The sequence below is a fragment of the Lonchura striata genome, chromosome Z (genome assembly GCF_050655825.1).
Source record: "Lonchura striata isolate lonStrDom1 chromosome Z, ASM5065582v1, whole genome shotgun sequence".
Classification (NCBI taxonomy): domain Eukaryota; kingdom Metazoa; phylum Chordata; class Aves; order Passeriformes; family Estrildidae; genus Lonchura; species Lonchura striata.
Window position 1 is genome coordinate 45460336 of NC_140740.1, and position 17890 is coordinate 45478225.

The window sequence follows — 17890 nt, forward strand, 5'->3', positions numbered from 1 at the left end:
GCCAAGGTCCCAGAAGGGGTGGGGGAGTGGGTTTTAGCTTTGTGTAGCAATGATCATGGGCAGAACAGCAGGGTACAGAGGATTTCTTGCTTAACTTTGTAATACCAACAGCTTTTGTTCTTAGTCCTGCCCTATCAGTTCTGATATAAGCTTTAAATGGCATGAAAGTTGTGTGGGTGGGTTTAAAATTTCCTGATTCAAAACTACCTTCCAGAACATTTTGTTTTATGAGATTTTTCTCAACTTTTCCAACTGATAAATTTCTGGGACATATGTCTAGATTAAACAAAATATTCTGTTCATTGAAGATTACACATAAAAATAAAAAGTAACAAAACGATATGTCTGAAAAAGTAAACCACCCCAATTTATAAAAATAGAATTCAGGTTTTCAAAATTCAATTCAGGCAGTAAACTAACAATGTCTACATTTTCCCATAAAGAAGGCATCTGCAAATGACTTGCAAAAATGTCTCTCACTGTCTGCAAGTGTTGGCAAGGAACAAACTCCTTCAGGAGATGCATGCATTTCACATACTTCAACTCAAAGAAAAAATTCTCCAAGCATTTTTAGTTTTGATATGGGATATTACTAAACCAAACCCATGCAGAACACTGGCAGCAAAGACAAGTTTTTTGAAAATACCAAATTCCTTGTGTTTTAACAAGCCGGTTTTCACCACCTGCCCTCCTAAGCTTAGCAGTGTTTCTAACACCTAAGTGTCTGTGTTTTGAAGACCTCACCTACAGGCTGAGTGTATTTGCCTATGGAAACCACTTATGGCATTTCCTGCTTACATCTTATACCTCCAGTCACTCAGTAGGCTTCCTGCTCAAGGTTACTTTGGACTGCAGTGGGAATGATGTAATACTGCTGTGTGCAGCAGACGTGATCATGAGAACAGAATCAGCATAATTCAGGTAAATGTTGGATAGGCAGCTTGAAATCATTGTTGCAGTTGAAAGTAAACCTGAAAATTAGATTAGTGAAGGAACCAGGTCAGCAGAAATGAACTCCACTCTCTCCAGCCCGATAAGGATCACTGCCTACTCTAACAAAAAAACCCCAACATTAAATGCATGCATAGGTATATGCAAAAAATTGCCATACACTCCCCTTTATGCTTTTAGTAACCTCACCAGAATAAAAACCTTTGCTCCTTACAAGAAAACTACTACCTTCATAGTCTGCATGTGGCACTAATGAAGCAGAAATGCGTGTCTAACTCTGACTATACTTTCCCATACGTCACAGCAGACTCCAGCAGCCATCTGTTGGAAGGATGCTGTGCCTATATATAGCCAGACATCACCACGAGAGAAAGAAAAACTCGGATCTGCACCTAATTCAGCGTATGCACTACTGGCAGATCTGCAAGCACCGTTTTTTTTTTTTACTGGCCAACAAGTGCTCACTCCACAAATATCCTATCTAAAAATGATAAAAACTTCAATGTAAAATTATCTGTAGCAAGAAAGTAACTTGGTCGTTAAAAGGAGCACTAACAGGTGGGAAAGCAGCTTCCAGATACACTGATTTTATGGTTCATTTGCAAGCACAGTTGATTTCATCGCAATTTAATGTGCCAGTCTCCCAAAACAGCAAATAGAAAAAATCCAAAAATCCTAACAAACTGTATTCAGTACATTCCTAAGAGTTGGCCAAGTTCAATATAGGTACACCTCAAGAGACCAAGGACAACTCTGAGATGACCTGCAACCTGGGAGTCTTGGACAATGAGTCAGTTGCAGCCCTGGTGAGAGTTTCTCCTTCAGAAGCTCAGGACGTGTACAAACTCAGGACCTGGGAGATGAAAAGCAGGTATGAAGAACTGAAAACTCCTCATAGGAAACCAAATGGGTGCTGCCATTGTTTTTCAATTATTTTCTCCTCAAAAACAGGAGTAATGGAGCTAGCAAAAGTCAGGCCAGTAGTAGCAGAGCCATGCGATTGCATGTGATTTTTGTTTTTTATTTAAATTATTTGGAGGAGGGAACTGCGTGAACAAACCTGGATATGCCTGGGACAGCAGGGGGAGCTGCGAGTCTGCGTTCCTCTGCAGGTCTATTTAATTGCATTGAATATTTGGACAAAAGCACACGAGTGTGCTTGCACATCACCACAGAAAGATGCCTGCATGTCTAACAAGCCTCCGAAAAGAGAGTTCATAACAAAGAATTAAGCAAGGCGCAAGAGATAATTGTCACTTTCTCTCACTAGATAATAAAAATAGTTACATCATAAACATAAAAATCTTTTAAAAGACCCCTGACAGCACTCCCTTCTGGAAATATCACCATAGCAATGAGCATCCAAGTACAAGGGAAGTACCACTGAATCCTGTGTTTGATATTTTCGTGTAACTAAAAATACAAACTGGCAAAAATACACATGGGTGATGTAGAATGAGGCACACAAACATAAAGAGACTTCAATGAAATTAAAGGTGGCAAATTCCACCTGCAAATGTTTAATACACCAAGAAAAAACCTTTCACCAGGTAGCATACATTGAACAAGTGCCTGCAGATAACTGTAAACATATCTGATAGCTGCTGTATCCAACAATTCCTATTTAGAACGCTTTGCATGCTTTGCAGGTTTGTGTAGAGGCTCAGTGGCAGAATTGTGTGAAATCCAAGGCAAAGATGCCCATTAGAGAGGAGGCAATAAAGAGCCACACTAGCAGAACCTTATAGGAAACCTAAGACTCGGAAAAGAAGGGAATCTTGAATGTTAAGATTCAGGCACACAGCAGTGCTCTGAGGAGGGGTGCTTGCAAACTGAAAAATAGCGTCTCCTCAAGCTGGTGCCATTAAATACATCTTATTTCCATGCCATTCAGATCAAAGTTAAGATTAAATGAAGGAGGGAAGAATTTTAAAATTCCTTTCCCAGATGCAGATGTCAGGAGTAGACACAAAAGCAGGTGCTGGGTGTATTGATCCTTCCGAATACGCATGGAATGGGTACTTGAGCATGTACCAAGCATCTGTGTCTGGGAGATGGAAAGCACTTTGTAAAAGGCTGGTTTATGCTAAACAAATGCATCAGGTTATGTTTTTATTTTGAATATTTTAAAGCATCCTGCACATTGGGGCAGACTTGAAAAGAAATTACACAGACAACTTGCCATCAATTGCACCAGCTACCCTCTCCATAGCTGCAAATTGTCTGTGGTCTTACTTAGGAGCCACTCCAAGCTACTGAAAACCATCCTCAATAAAACCTGCTCTGACTGCTGCACCTAAGAGAAATGGAGATCCTGAATCCAAAGGTAGTTCAGGTCCCAGATGCTGGCCCACCTGCATCTAGGCAAAGGGACAGGCACATTTTTTATCAACATCAGGGAAGGGACAAATCCAACACTGCAAAGTCCTACCAGAATAGGTATCTAAAGAGGCTGAGATGGACAATACATGCTGACAATGACAACAAAAATACTTTAAGAGCACATGTAGAAGAGACAACAAGCCAGGTTCCCTTTGAAAATGCAGCTACTGTTTGAAGTAGCCCCTGAGATTAAAGTTTTCATTTATACTAACAGACTATGACGAAACTCTATATCAGAAATCAAACTCTGCACTGTATTTGCTTGTGGAATCTTTTTTGCTTTCTTCAATGAGGGAAAAAATAAATCCCTACAGGAGATGATAAGATGCCTTTTAAACCACATACCTCATTTCTGACTACAATTACCTTTCAATAGTCTGGCACAGCTGCATGCTCCTATTTGCTTTTTTTTTCATTAAGGGTTCCTCTATTATTTGTGCCCATCCTATAGCATTTATGGCTGGCAGTAATGCACATTCCCTTGTCTACAATTCTTCCTACAGATAGTAGAGGATAAATTGCAATTAGATTTTTGTAATCATAGATAATTAACTCAAAATGAGCTGTTAATTATATAAAAAAACTAATTTTTTTTCAGTTCTTGATTATATTATTTATTTTACTTCTCACTTCAGCAAGTTTTGTATTTTAAAGGTATTTTACCATTTCCTTTAAAACACCAAAGCTTTGCTTATTTGAAGACTGAAATCAAGTTCTGTGCTGTGAGATTTGCTAGAAGACCTCTCATGTATGAACTGGAAGTCAGAGTGGGCTGATTTTCCATTAGTGTTCTGCTGCATTTGCTGTAACAAGAACTGTTTGATAGGTCAATTAAAAAGCAAACACCACCACCACAAAAAAAAAAAAAAAAAGAGCGTCACATCATAAAAAAACCCAAAACAAACTAAAAAATAAAAAGACAGATAAAAAAAACACCAAAAGAATCAGTTAAAAAAAGAATGTATGCCTACCAGCTCTTCCTCTTTTCTAAAACATGGCCACACACTTATACACTCTCCCTCTCTGTACTGAAGAAAACATCACTTACATATTCAAATGCATAAAAGAGATAAATGGACTTGTCTTCTACAGCCTCTTTAAGCCTTACATTAGAGTAAATTATTTAGGGACCATTCATCTGGTAACCTTTGCAAAACTGAAGATGGCATATAAGAAGAAAAACTTCCAAGTGTTTTGCTGCCAAACTTTGTAACCAGCTGGCATGGCACCTTGAGACTGCTCAAACACACAATAACTTTGAAAAATTACAGTAAATTAAACCAGCGGAATGTAGAGAGGGTGGGGAACCTTTTGAAATCTGCAACTCTCGTTTTGTTAACAGCACAGGTTTTCTTCATTTTCCCTGTTAGGATATGTAGATATTTGTAGGTTTTTGGTAAACTGTTGCCAAGAAGCTCTGCAGATGTTTTAGGTTACATTTTTCCTCCAAGGGGCTTAATGCTGCTGCATCTTAAACATGTCATGACTCTCCATCTTTTTTGCTACTGCGATAATACTTTGATCACTTCAGTTTTTGTGAAAATGAAAGAAAATGCATTTGAATACAACAAAGATATGCCAGTAACCCACAGCAGCCAAACACCTGGTTAAACAGTGGAGTATTCCAAGGAAACTAACAACTCCTGCTGTTCTGGAGAAAAAAAGGCTTATACCTTTCCAGTGAAAAGGGATCTCAAAAAAGAAAAATAAAATTAATATAACAAAGTTAAAAAATAAGAAAAAATAAGGTATTGGACTCTTAGTTTATAAATGAATTATCAGTTCTTCCAGTATTCTCAGAACAGAGAAATTTATTATTTTGAGGTATTCTCTTGTCACTAAAGGAGTCATTCAAAGCACAGCTGCTCATCTTGTCCACCATTCTTTGGTCAAAACACCTATAGTTACAGAACAGAACAAAAAACTGTTACTCTCTGATAAAAGGAGAAAACCTTGCCAGTTTTTATTTGTTGCTTTCCTAATAAGCCTGAATCTTCTTCCAGTGTTAACTTGAATGCGACAGGGCAGGACAGAAGGAAAGTACAATAGTGTACTGATTGAAGTTTTAAATAGCAAGCAGAATGGAGATAAAGAGCTAAATATTGGCTTAACTCTGCTTCCAGTTATTTCAGTGGTGGTTTGCTCTGATCACACTGAAGTAGCAGTGCAATAAGAGATTTTAAAAAACAAGTAACTGTCACCAACCATGGAAGATCAATCTGAGAGTTAAAGGATAATGTATTATTTACATCAGGTCCAAATAAAGCCTAAAGAGATGTTCTGATCTTAATTTTAAAAGTAACAAGCAGCACCTAGAACAAAGAACTCAAACTAAAATTTTGCAAAAACTCAATTTTACACTGGGCTAAGAGGTGGCACACAAAACCTGAAGCCTCTTCAGGAAGTCACCTAAACTTTGAGTAATAACAGGTCAGCATAACAATTGAGTTGGCTCATAAAACACAGCAGCCAATGAATTTTACCCTTCCTGCAGAAGAAAAGCTCTTAATCTGAAACAAACACATGAACAAATACACTTGGCAGGCAACAGCACACTGTCAAGAAGATATACTGACCCTGTGAAGCACTTAGAAGTGAAGAGAGAAATTACCTTAGCCCCATGCTGCTGCCATTCATCATCAGAGCAAGATCTCTGGGTGCTTCAGCAATGGGCCCACCTTCTAAGCCAGGCACATGGCCTCTAATTCTGGAAAAGACAAGTTATTTGCTTCTGCAGCTGGTCAAATCACACCAGAACTTGCCTCTAAAAGACTACAAACAGGGCACTTTTACACATTAAATGGTTTCACAATTATCTTCACACTTTCAAATATACTTTTGTATTGGAAGGCTGGTTCAGGCCCAGTGCCTTTGCTTCTAAGGGTTACCACTGGGACAACCTTAGCCAGTGTAACTCGGTTGAGTGCTAGCTAGCATTTCAGCATTGGAAAGGGAAAACTAGGGGAAAATCTGCAGTCTTTTCATTACAGAAACAGAAAAGTTTCATTTACGGATTACAGCACCAGCACTCAAAGGCATCATGCATAAGCTGCATAGAACAGAATTTGCATAAGATGGTTGTGTGTCCTCAGATTAGGGGCCCACAAATGATGCTCCATTTTTAACAGATCACTCCACCTTCTCCTTTCTCTCCAAGAAAGACAGAAAAGTCAAGATAAGTTATTTCTTTTTTGACTTAAGTAAAATTCCCATTCCCGAGCTTTGCTTCTACTGGGCTGCTCCAGTGAGGCTTGAACAAGGAGGAGCCACTGAACTACACAGACACACACCATTTTTGATATGAGCAACTATTTCACATAGAGTGTAGCTGCAAACTAAAAGTACCAAAGTCACATGAGGCTAAATAAAGAAATGTGGAAAATTAAAAGCAGTTATGATGCAGTGTGGCTGAAAAAAGGATCAACTCACACTTTAGATAAAAGATTAGAAAACTTTGTTGCCAATAACTGCAAATAGTCAAACCTCTTATTTGTCATGGACCTTAACCAGCACTCCACCCCGGCAGAAGGACAGGCAAAAATAAACACAATCTGGAAAAGAATTTTTCTTGTATTGTTTTTTAATGCTGTCATGATGTTCTAACTCAGAACCTCCTGACAGTGAAGCAAAGGGTATTTGCGCTTAGTTAAACAAATTTTTATTGTTAATAGTATATAAAAGTACTCTGTTACCAAGTGCAAAATGAATTCTATATTTGGAATTGAAACAGAACAGTGATTCCTAAGAGATTTACCTCTAAATATCAAACATTTAATTCTAAAGATAAGGAAATATTTTTAAGAGAAAACACTTTATATTCTAGATGTTTTCTTAGAGAGAATATGGAAAATCTGACTTCACATGCACCTGTGAAAAGACATCACAAAATACAAAGTTCTCAGTTGGTCATATATGATTTTTTTTCATATAATTATTTTTATTTATTTTTATTTAACTAAAGCTCTGTAAACTATAAAGGGCTTTTTTCAGAAAAAAAAGTAGCCATAATAGGTATAATGGGACTAACAACCACATCATTACAGATATTTAAGGTGCATTTTTTCTGAACTTATGCCCCCAAACCTGAAAAATTTCCATTAGAAAAAAAAAAAAAGCACAAAAAACCTCAGTTTGTATGTCCTTCACATCTACTTGTTTTTCATTAGAGGGATGCATGCATAGAATTAAGGTATTTGATGATTAAGAATCCATCTGTTCCTACTTAATTCTTACCTGAAGTCATAATCCTTTGTTAGCAACCTCAGTCATTTTCAACACACACATTTGTGATTTCCTCTAAGACAGGTACTTTTAAAGCCATAGAAACACATTATTTTCAATGTAAACAACAATCCAAGAAGACACACAAAAGATGACCTAGATTACAGTACTCTCTTTTACAGTCTGAAAAGTAACCAGGAGGCCGAAATTAAGAAGGGAAAGTGATTTACTCCTCCATGGTGGTTATGTAGTACATGGATGTAGGAAGTGGGTCATCTATTGCAGACTCTCACGGGGTGTTGTCAGCAGCTGCCATATTAAAACAGTATAGAAACATCCCTCTCTGTGAAACACTTCTACCACCTCTTCCAAAAGACTGCAGATTTTCCCCTATTGTTTTTCCTTTCTAATGCTGAAATGCTAGTACTCAGCTGAGCTGCAATGGCTAATTTAACCTGTTTCCATTCACTGTTCCATCATACAAAAAAATGCAGTTGCTCTCTCTTTCTCAAAGACTTTATTTACGTTGTCAGAAAAGTGTTACCTTCTGCAACAATCTTACAGGCCTTTCAAGTCACATCTCACATTACTATGGCTGCTCCATCTCCCTTCAAGTTTTAAGCACCTTAAGTGCCTCAGTCTTTGTGAGAACTCTGGGTTTGGCTGGGGTTTTCGTGTGGTGGTAGAGCTTCTCTTCTAACCTGTGTTCTTAAAGGAAAACTCTGCAGTCTTTTTTTGTTTGGTCTTAAGATGTTTTATTGCTAGTTATCTAACAGATTAAGTTCTCGGGCTGCGGCCCTTTGGTCAGCGGCCCACGCAGAGAGGCACACACTCCTGACACCCTGACTGTCTGGTGTCTTCTTCTCTTCTCCCCCCGCCCAGGGCTGCTGCTATCTTTTATAAGATATATTACGTATAACATGTTTACAATTATTGCCCAATACTTATTACTTATGTTACTAAGTGTTTTTTTATTCTAAACTAATCTGTGAGTGCTAACATTACTAAGAATATGGAGGTAAGGAAGAAGAAAGAAGAAGGATGGGTTCAGCCTACTTTCCTCCATCTTAGAACTTCTGACTCCCATGTACAAAGTAAAAACCTCCCTGTACATGCACTAAAACCCCCCTGTACACTACCAAAAAATATTTCTTTCTACTTTGTGACTACATTTACTATATTATCTAGCACTTTGTGACTGCTTGTTCTACCTTCAAAGTTGGTAATTCATTCTATGGTTCAAACTCGAAATTACAGCTAAATTTAGCTGCCTGCTGGGGTCTAGACTGCGTTTGACTACGGCCTGGAACTTCTAAAAATGTTTGAGAAACATTTTGAGTTCCCACAAGTCTTGGCATTCTCCCTTTTTACTAACATCACTGGAAAGAAAATGTCTTGGCTACACTCCACTCCCTTCCTCTTCCATAAATATATGGGGGAAAACATATATTCCATATGTAAAAAGATTTATATACACACATATATATATATGTGTGTATATATACATATATATATATACACACATATATATGTAATGATCTGTAAAACACACTTCTTCCAGTCCCAACCTAGGAGTGTGCAATGCTTCAAAACTGACCTTTCCAAGGAAGAAGGGAGAATGCCACATTTATGTCATCCATGCTCACACAGCTCTTGCCAAATAGCTGTATTCCTTTCAAGTGCCTGCACAAAGATTAACCTCTCCTTTTCTTCTACTACTTCTCTTTTCCAACCTAGTATTTTAGCAGTGTTTTTCTTCTGCCTTTCTTTCTACCACATACTGTTTTCCTCTGCTGCTTTCCACAGCTCTCATGCTGCTTCCCAACAGCATACACTAACAAACTGAAGTCTCCTCTCCTCTGAATCACTCTTAGAAATTGTGCCATAAGCCTTGCCTATCTTGTTTTATTCTATTGTTGCCTTGTTCTGCTCTCCCACTTAAATCAACTATTGCCCATATGCTTATTAGAAATTTTAGAATTTTTTTTTTTTTAATTTTAAGTCTCAAAATCACCTGTTATAATCCATATGGGATTGGTGTAGTTGCTGTTGTTTTAGGAGCAGTTTTGCTTCTTGCTTAGTCAATAAATGTTGGAGTCGTTCCTTTTCAATTTCCAGCTCCATTTTTTGAAGAAGCAGCTTCTGCCTTCTTTCTTCATACAACCTTTTAGCCAGCTCTGTTTCCTTAGGGCCTGAGTCTGTGCTGTGATTCAGCCTAGAACCCCGACAGTGCCTGGAATGATCACAGGTCTTGTGAACTGTCCCAGAGTGTTTTCTAAGTACCTGGCTGACATAGCAGCTCTCTTCCATGTTCCCGGAGCTCCCCACATGCCTCCAGTCACAGCCATGACTCACTTGCTGAGGGCATGTGCTCTGAAATTCACTTGCCCTCTGGTCCATCTCCTGAGCTTGCTTTACATGGTGAGGGCTCCTCTGCTTGGCTGGGGAAATCACATTGTTGCACTTTCTGTGCAAGTCATTTTCCACTGGATATTCCTTCAGACACTCCTGATGGTTGTAATGCCTTTCAGTTTTGTAATCGTGGTTATTCCTGCAAGGCTGAGACAATGCAGCACGGGCTGGGCTTCCAGCCTTCGGTGCTCTACTGTTCTTATGTAGCATCCAAGGTCCCCCAACACCCAAGCAGGAGCTGTCCAGCTCCAAAGAGTGCTGCTGGCACAAGCTCTTCTTACTGGATACCTGCAACAAGAAAAACAATTTCCTGTAAATTACTAAAATTCATCTTTGTTCACCAATTTCTCTGGGTAAATGTGTTCTCTTCAAAACAGAGCTGCTGGTCCATGTTGATGGACATACAGCCAACCCCAACAAAATGTTTACCAGAATACAGACACAAATGTCCTATCAAATCTATATTTCATTCCATCTACACAAGTGTAATAAATGTAAAACTACTGTCTGCAGGATCCTCAGCATAAAATGAGTCACTTCAGAGTATCAAGTAGTTGGGAGCATCCAGGGTTACATAAAATCAACCTGAAGAGTGGCAAAAAACATTAAATGTTAAGGTTTGAAAATGTTTAATTTTGAATACCGAGCCAAAAAATCCATTCAGCCACTATAAATACTCTTTGATTGGCTATTACACAGCAGGAGATTTGATGTAAAACATTTCACCTTGCACTGAATGGTATATTACTTACCGCTGGAAACTTGATGAGAGTTTTTGAAATATCTTTACAGAAAGACAGATAAAAACGAACTACTTTCTGTAAAAAATGGTTGTACACCAAAAGCTGTCATTTAAATACAAAACATGTTTAAATACAGCTATAAATGTAAGTGATTTTTCAATTAAGAGTGGCAAGTGATTACAGTCTGATAAAACTCTTAAGAAAACAAGCAACTGTAATTCACATTTGTCAACCCAGTACAAGCAAATTCTAGCAGTTTTGTTATAGTCATGGATATTATGTAATAAACATCACAATCCTAGTTACATCCTGGAGTATCTTTGCACTAAGACTCATCCAGGCAGTTAAGCATTTGAGCCTTTATGAACATCACAACAGCAGTGTATCAGGCACACACATTTCTTTTGCTAGAATTGTACATTAATTTCAATAACAAACTGAATTTAAGCTCCTCCAGCCTTTGGGACCTTCCACAAAGATATGGGACTTTTTAATTACAGAAGCCAGATTTGTTAAAATAGCAAAACCATTGCACTGTAAGTGGTTTAGCAGGGAAATTTGGAATCCATTGATTAAAAAAAAGGTATTATTTGCCCTCTGGGAATGCTTACAATAGATAGGTATTGTGCACATAGAGTGCAAGACAGTCAGCCAGACGCAAACCACTCGAATTTAGGAAGGCAAGCAAGCGTCCAGCAATGATTAGAAGAGAGATATAATACAAATCTATTCAGCATTTATAATTTAGATTTTTTTTAATAAATAAACAAAATACCAAATATACTCTGCTGCCCTTCAAGACAACCAATTACAAGTTTCTTGTAGACTTCACGGAATGTAAATTAATGTGGATTAGCACCTGAATACTGATATTTTATTATTTCCAGTTTTGTGCATACAAATATATCCTTTCTCCCATGTGATTGAAAGCCAAGGATGCCATGTTTTGCCCCAAAGGGCTCAGTGAGTTGGAGACATTTGCATTAATGTCAGTGTTAAATGTCTGAGGAAAGTCTGGTGCTTGGACTGGGTGAAAAGTGCAGGACACTAAAATATTTTAAAGTCAGAGGGGCTGGCAGGGCAACTGAGCAGAAATGCAACATGCTGCCAAAAAGACGGAGTTTTGTTATTTATTATTTGCAGCATACCATCCTTGTTGGCAATATTTTCCAGACAAATAAAGGCTACAGAGCCCTTTTAATCTGAATTAGACAATACAGAAAAGGACAATGCAGTCTCTCACTTGTTTCTGTTTCTAGAGCATTTAGGACACCCACAAGAACAGGCTTTCAAGGTGGAGGGTTCCCCAGTCCCCATGGACAGCAGAAGGGCTCAGATCTGAAGATATTATTAGAGCATCCTATCAGGACTGGCAATGTAGGGTGGTCACAGAAAGCAAACACCTGTCTTTCTGCAGCCCATAAATAGTAGTTAAAAAGAACACACATAAAAAAAGGAAAGTCAAAAGATAAAACATCTGAGAACATCACCTTTATTTTAGCAGTTTGCTGTCTGAAGAGACAAGAGAATGTTAAGAAATCTAAGCACATGAATGAAGATTTTACAAAATAATCATCAGGTTTAAGAATAAAGGTCCACATTGCAAATTAACTTCATGGCTGAGACTCTATTATGAGTCCCTGAAGGCCCTAAAAGAGAGGTACCAGTTAGCATTTGTTGACCTTGGCTGCCATTAAGTCTGCCCTGGTGGTCTCAGAAATGGCATTGACATTTAAAGACTTCATAACAAGGCAGAGAAAACTTCAGTGTTATTTCACAGATACAATATGTTTGCAGGGGGGGAAATTCTCATTAATGTCATTGAATATGAGTGGGATTTTCTTATTCCTTTAGAAGGAGGAGGTCATGTTAGGCAGAAGATTGAGTTCCAACATGCCTTTGATGGCTACTCAGTACTTTGCAGGGTTTAACTCCAAAGAAAAAAAATTAACTATTGAGAGTCAGAAACTAGTCAATAACTTTTTTTAGTAATTGTGGGTTTTTTGCTAAAGCCATAACTGAAAATACAGCTGGATGGCAGATGTTGCAGGGAAAATGGACTGACATTTACACTTCTGAGTGATGAAAAGAGACTGGTGCGTGACATGACAGATCTGCAAAATGCAGGCCAGGTAAAGGGGAAAAGTAGAGAAAATAAATATTCTGAAGGCCCACCTACTTCTGTGAGTCTAAAGATTCACAAGGATAAGGAATCAGGTAATTTTACAAGATGAGTTTAAGAAAGATATTGCCTATGGGACACATGGAAACCATGATGGGCTATGGTGGAACAGCTGTACTTGCTCCTCCATGGAGCTCTTCCAGGCTTGCTATGCCATATTTAAAGATACAAGTTCCTTTAACTAAGGCTTAAACAAACAAAGACTGCTCCTTGTAAGATAAGGAGTTAATAAGACTTGATCAGATGTGAAACTCTTGTGAAACAAGGAGATACTAAAAAGGTTTTAATCTTTAGAAGGATTTGAAGATGGAGACACATGTGGAAGTCTACGAAATCTTTAGTGCAACCCCAGTAATTTTTGCTCAGGGATTCAGCACAGAGCTTAAACAAACAACCAGTCCTTAAAATTTCCTACAAACAGACAAACAATGCATCAGTTTTATGCATGCAACATTATGATCTCTGCAAATTGTTCTTAAATGCAAGTTGTGTGCTTTGCAGTTCTAATTCACAGCACTGGCAGAGGAAGCACAGTTACAGACTGACTCCAGCACAAAGGGCTTTGTACTTCAAGGGATGAACCAGTAACAAAGCATATCTTTACAATACCAGCACAGGCCAGGTCTGGGCAGATTTCATTACATGTACAAACATGTTTAAGAAACAGCCCAAAATTATTACCTTGAGAAGTCCTGCATTCTGAGGGACAAAAGCTGGCATCCGAGTAAAATACAATGCTGTTAGGGTGCAGAGCAAAATTGCTAGCATTAGGAGTTTAGTTCATAGCACCTGGGTTTGCAGTTTTTAGAGAAAATATGTCTGAATACAGGCAAAAGAGGTAATTAAATAAAAAATTCTCAGCTGTATCTTGAGGACATTTCTCTAACCTGGATTTTCAGCTCAGGAGTTTCTTTTGACGGGGTAGAAAGAGTGGAAGGAACATATTAATTTAGAACTAGTCCTTTTTGCTGATCTAAGTGGGGACGCTTAAGGAAACCAAGAAGAATCAACAGAAGCAGCAACCAGAGGAGAAATACAAAGATTTAAAGATATTTAAAGATGATGCAGAGACACACAGAAACACCTTCAAGAGCACCACTGGCACATATTTAAGATTCATCACCAGTGTAGTTGTTCTTTGGACGTGACCAGCAAACTTTATTAGGAAAAATTTATTCATTGGAAGCACTGTGAAGTCCTGGCACAGGCTGTCCAGGGCAGTGGTGGAGTCACCAAACCTGGACGTATTTACAAGACATGCAGATGTGGTGCTTAGCAACAAGTTTTAATGGTGGGCTTGGCAGTGCTGGGTTAATGGTTGGACGCAGAGGTGGTTTCCAACTTAAACAATTCTGTGACTCCTTCAGTGACCCAGATGACACTCTCACTAAGGTATATAACCTAAACCTGGATAGTCACCACTCTGAATGGTTGATATATGGGTCTCTGAATAAAGCTTGGCTGTGGGTTTCAGGTCTATGAACAGTAGAAGCGCTTGCTTTTGTCAGCAAAATGAGGAGGATGTATCATAAATAAGCTCAGATAGGATATTGGGGCAACAGAAATGCTGTTTTGAAGAAAAATTATATCAAATTATAGTTCTATTTGAAGTATGTTACTAGTGATTAAGGAGTTATTCTTTCCAAGATTCTGTAAGAATTTATCAGAGAGAATGAAAAAACATAAAGATTTTAAAGTATATTAGTAGGATCTACTGAAGTCTATAATTTTTTTTCTTTAACTCATATAATCCTTTGTTAAAATCTGTACCATAAATAACCCAATATCAGTTATTACAAAGTGCCGTGTAATAGTACAGCAACTGTCTCTGTCACTACCTAAGATAAATACAGTAGATAACGCCTAAGGTAAGCCGACTATTTTTCAAGCAAGAAACAAAGCACTATTTTCTGCAGAAATTATGTATAGCTATGATTGCCATGTTCCACTGAATAAAACAAGTGGTCTCAAATGAAAAACACCGTGAATGACAGTCACCAACCTGTATTTTTACTGTAGAAATCTACTGAACTAAACACATGGAACAGGTGTAGCTAAAAAAAAGGTAGTATCACATCACAAAAAAGTGAATCTATAGCTGCTGGCTGACAGCAGAGGAACACCTCCTATGTTTGTGCTGTCTTCAGTATTTTTTCTCCTCTTTGTTAAGAGGGTTTGAGCTGGCATGCCAGGTGCACAAAAAAACCTGCATTCAAAGTAGCATGTGAGCATTTGCTGGCACTCAGCTGTAAGTGTATATTTTGCATTCATAAACATGCCACCCTTCTTCTCCAGTTACCCAAACACTGTTGATAATTGCTAACAAAGGCTCCCATTTCAGATCAGCAGACTGTTTTTACGCTGCCTGATAAGGCAGCTAATAATACAGTGCTCCAAGAAAACTAAAGAGAGGTGTCTGTGTGCCGAGTCTTGGAAGTCACTGTGAGCAAAATGTCCATTTTGCCCACATGGTACCCACACATGTCAATGCAATACCTGGCCATCAAATTTAAGCAAACATGTTTGCTTTTCAAAACAAAAATGTAGCATTCCTGTTTGCACTATAGAAACATGCCACTCCACTAATCTCGGTCCAACTATTAAGATTCAATGTACTGCCAACATTACAAAAATAATAATAAAACAATCCCAATCTTCTGACTTCAATTTTTTACTTCTGCCCTTTATTTTACTGAAGAATCAGTAGTTCAAGACCTAGATAAATATTTCAAAAACTATACTATTTGTGAATAGAGCAGGTCACTACCATTTCCCAGTGCATTTGGAGTTCATGTGAAATAAGGGCAAAAGAGTGATGAGCTGCATTTTTAACATGGGCATATACAGAATAGTTGTCTAGCTGATAGAGAATGTGTAATGCAACATCTGCACCGTATGCCTTGCCAAAGCCCTTCCCAAATAAATGTAGTGCATTCTCCCTAGTGCAATTAACTCTTGTACTCTGGCAGGTTGTGCTAGAAGATCATCAAGGTAGATTACCTTCCAGCATATGAACTAAATACTTACAGGTGTTATATCATCAGTTATTACTTACAAACTTCTGCATTTAACAAGACATCCAGGCAAATGAATGATCTAATTTATGAATTATTTATAAGAATTTCACAGCATGCTCCTGGCGTCATCCATGGCCTTTTCCAGGTCATATGACACCAATTAGAGCTGAATTTTAAATTATTCAATAACCTGAACTCTCTTGTCATTTAACATATAGATATCAATGCAGTAAACAAGTTAAGTCTAATGGGCCCTGGAGGTTTGCGTTCCTCCACCCATCAGCAGCAGAGGCTGTATGCTACCACTGGAATAGAAAATAATAGAATGCAGCAGTCAAAAACATTTGCAAGGTTTTAATAAGTTATTTTGCCTCCCTTAGGGATTTTTGTGTAACTTACAAGCCCTGAATCTAAAACATATTAAAGTCCTTAGCTTTCAAAACAAAATTAGGACATAGCAAAAGAGCAAGTCTGACACTAACCCTAATTTAGGCCCTTAATTTCAAATGTAGTGGAAATTATGGAGTAAGCAAGATTTACTCTGCAAAACTCATCACCTTCAGGCTCTCCTACAGTAGAGCCAAAAATAGCCCCTCTCCCAACACAGATACACCTGCCTATAAAGATAAGGCTTCACAGAGGGAAATGGAAATGTTAATTTAACAGTTATCAGTTGACAGTGCACAGTTGAAGTGCATCTCATATTCCTCCCCATTTGGGTGGCAAACAGATTTTCACCATTCTTCTGTCCCAACAGCAATGGAGACACTAGTGATGTGGAAATCCATGAGGATTTGGGTGCTTGCTTCAAGACATCACACTTTAGAGAGGTTTAAGGTTGCACCACATCACAAAAAAAAAAAAAAAAAGTGAATGCAATAGCCTCTGAAGCACAGATGCAATAAAAGATATCTTAAAACCATTATTTTCCATAATGACTACAAGAAGAACCATAAGATATCAACAACAAAGATATGAGATGAACAGCATCATTAGATGTTTTATTGTGAAGTCTGCCAGAAATGCATGGCAAGCATGCCATGTCCTGGCTTCAAATCTCATGAGCCTGTGAGCATCACCCCCTATTCACTGCTGATCCACCCTGAGAAATCCAAGTCATATGGTAGAAAACTTCTGAGATTGAGTGTTCTCAGTACAAGCCTAAACTCTGCCTAGCACCAACAAACTTATTTTTATACTACCTGTGCCTCAGCTTTCTGAAGGCTGCTAAACAAAACCCCAGACCCACATATCCAGATGGTCACTTGCAGACCCCTGTCTTGGAGGACCCGGCAACCTCACTCATCTGCACATACATTTCCTTTGCCTTCTGTTTTGCAAGGATTAAAAAGTTTCCTGAGATCTATCCAACACCAAAAGGAAAAGATAGAAAGGGAGATGCTCAACTTATTCATTTAAACACTATAGCAAGAAGTTCTCCAGCTACAGCTGTCAAGATAAATGCCGAAAAATTATGTTGAGAAAACATCATGCCAAATAAGTAAAAACATACATATCCAAAATGTCTAGCCAGATTAGCAAGAATAAGGATTTAGATAAAGCATACAACATTGGATTTTCTGCTCCCTGACCTTATCATAGGAGGGTACTGCAACAGAGTTCTCCATGATTTTTTAAACTTCTTAAACTTTTAAAGAAAAATAGCAGGGAGGGGGAAAAAAAGACAACTGCCTAATCTCTAAGCACACATTTTAAGAACACACAAAAATAGCTATAAGGGGTTTTATTTTGGTTGGCAGCCAGATTTAACTTCATTGCTACACTAGGCAGCATTTGATTATTTCACATTAAGGGCAGTAACACATCGGACGATAAGAGGGAAGTTCATATTGGTTTTCATTAAAGAGTAATATCCACCATGTATTTGGTTTTTCAAGGTAACTTTTTCAAAGTTATTTTAAAAAGCAAACAGTTTTCCACTTGGAACCACAAATTTAGCATATCACAGGCTACACATGTTC

General features: G+C 38.1%; 1 protein-coding gene across 1 annotated transcript in view; it reads right to left on the reverse strand.

The window, feature by feature from the left end:
- Positions 1-17890, reverse strand: part of KIAA1328 (KIAA1328 ortholog) — a 170678-nt gene that overhangs the window by 47643 nt on the left and 105145 nt on the right. The window contains exons 7-8 of the mRNA XM_021538939.4: positions 9569-10254; positions 5945-6040 (exon numbers count right to left, since the gene is read on the reverse strand). Coding sequence (XP_021394614.2) covers positions 5945-6040; positions 9569-10254 — 782 coding nt within the window. The remainder of the gene's footprint in view (positions 1-5944; positions 6041-9568; positions 10255-17890) is intronic.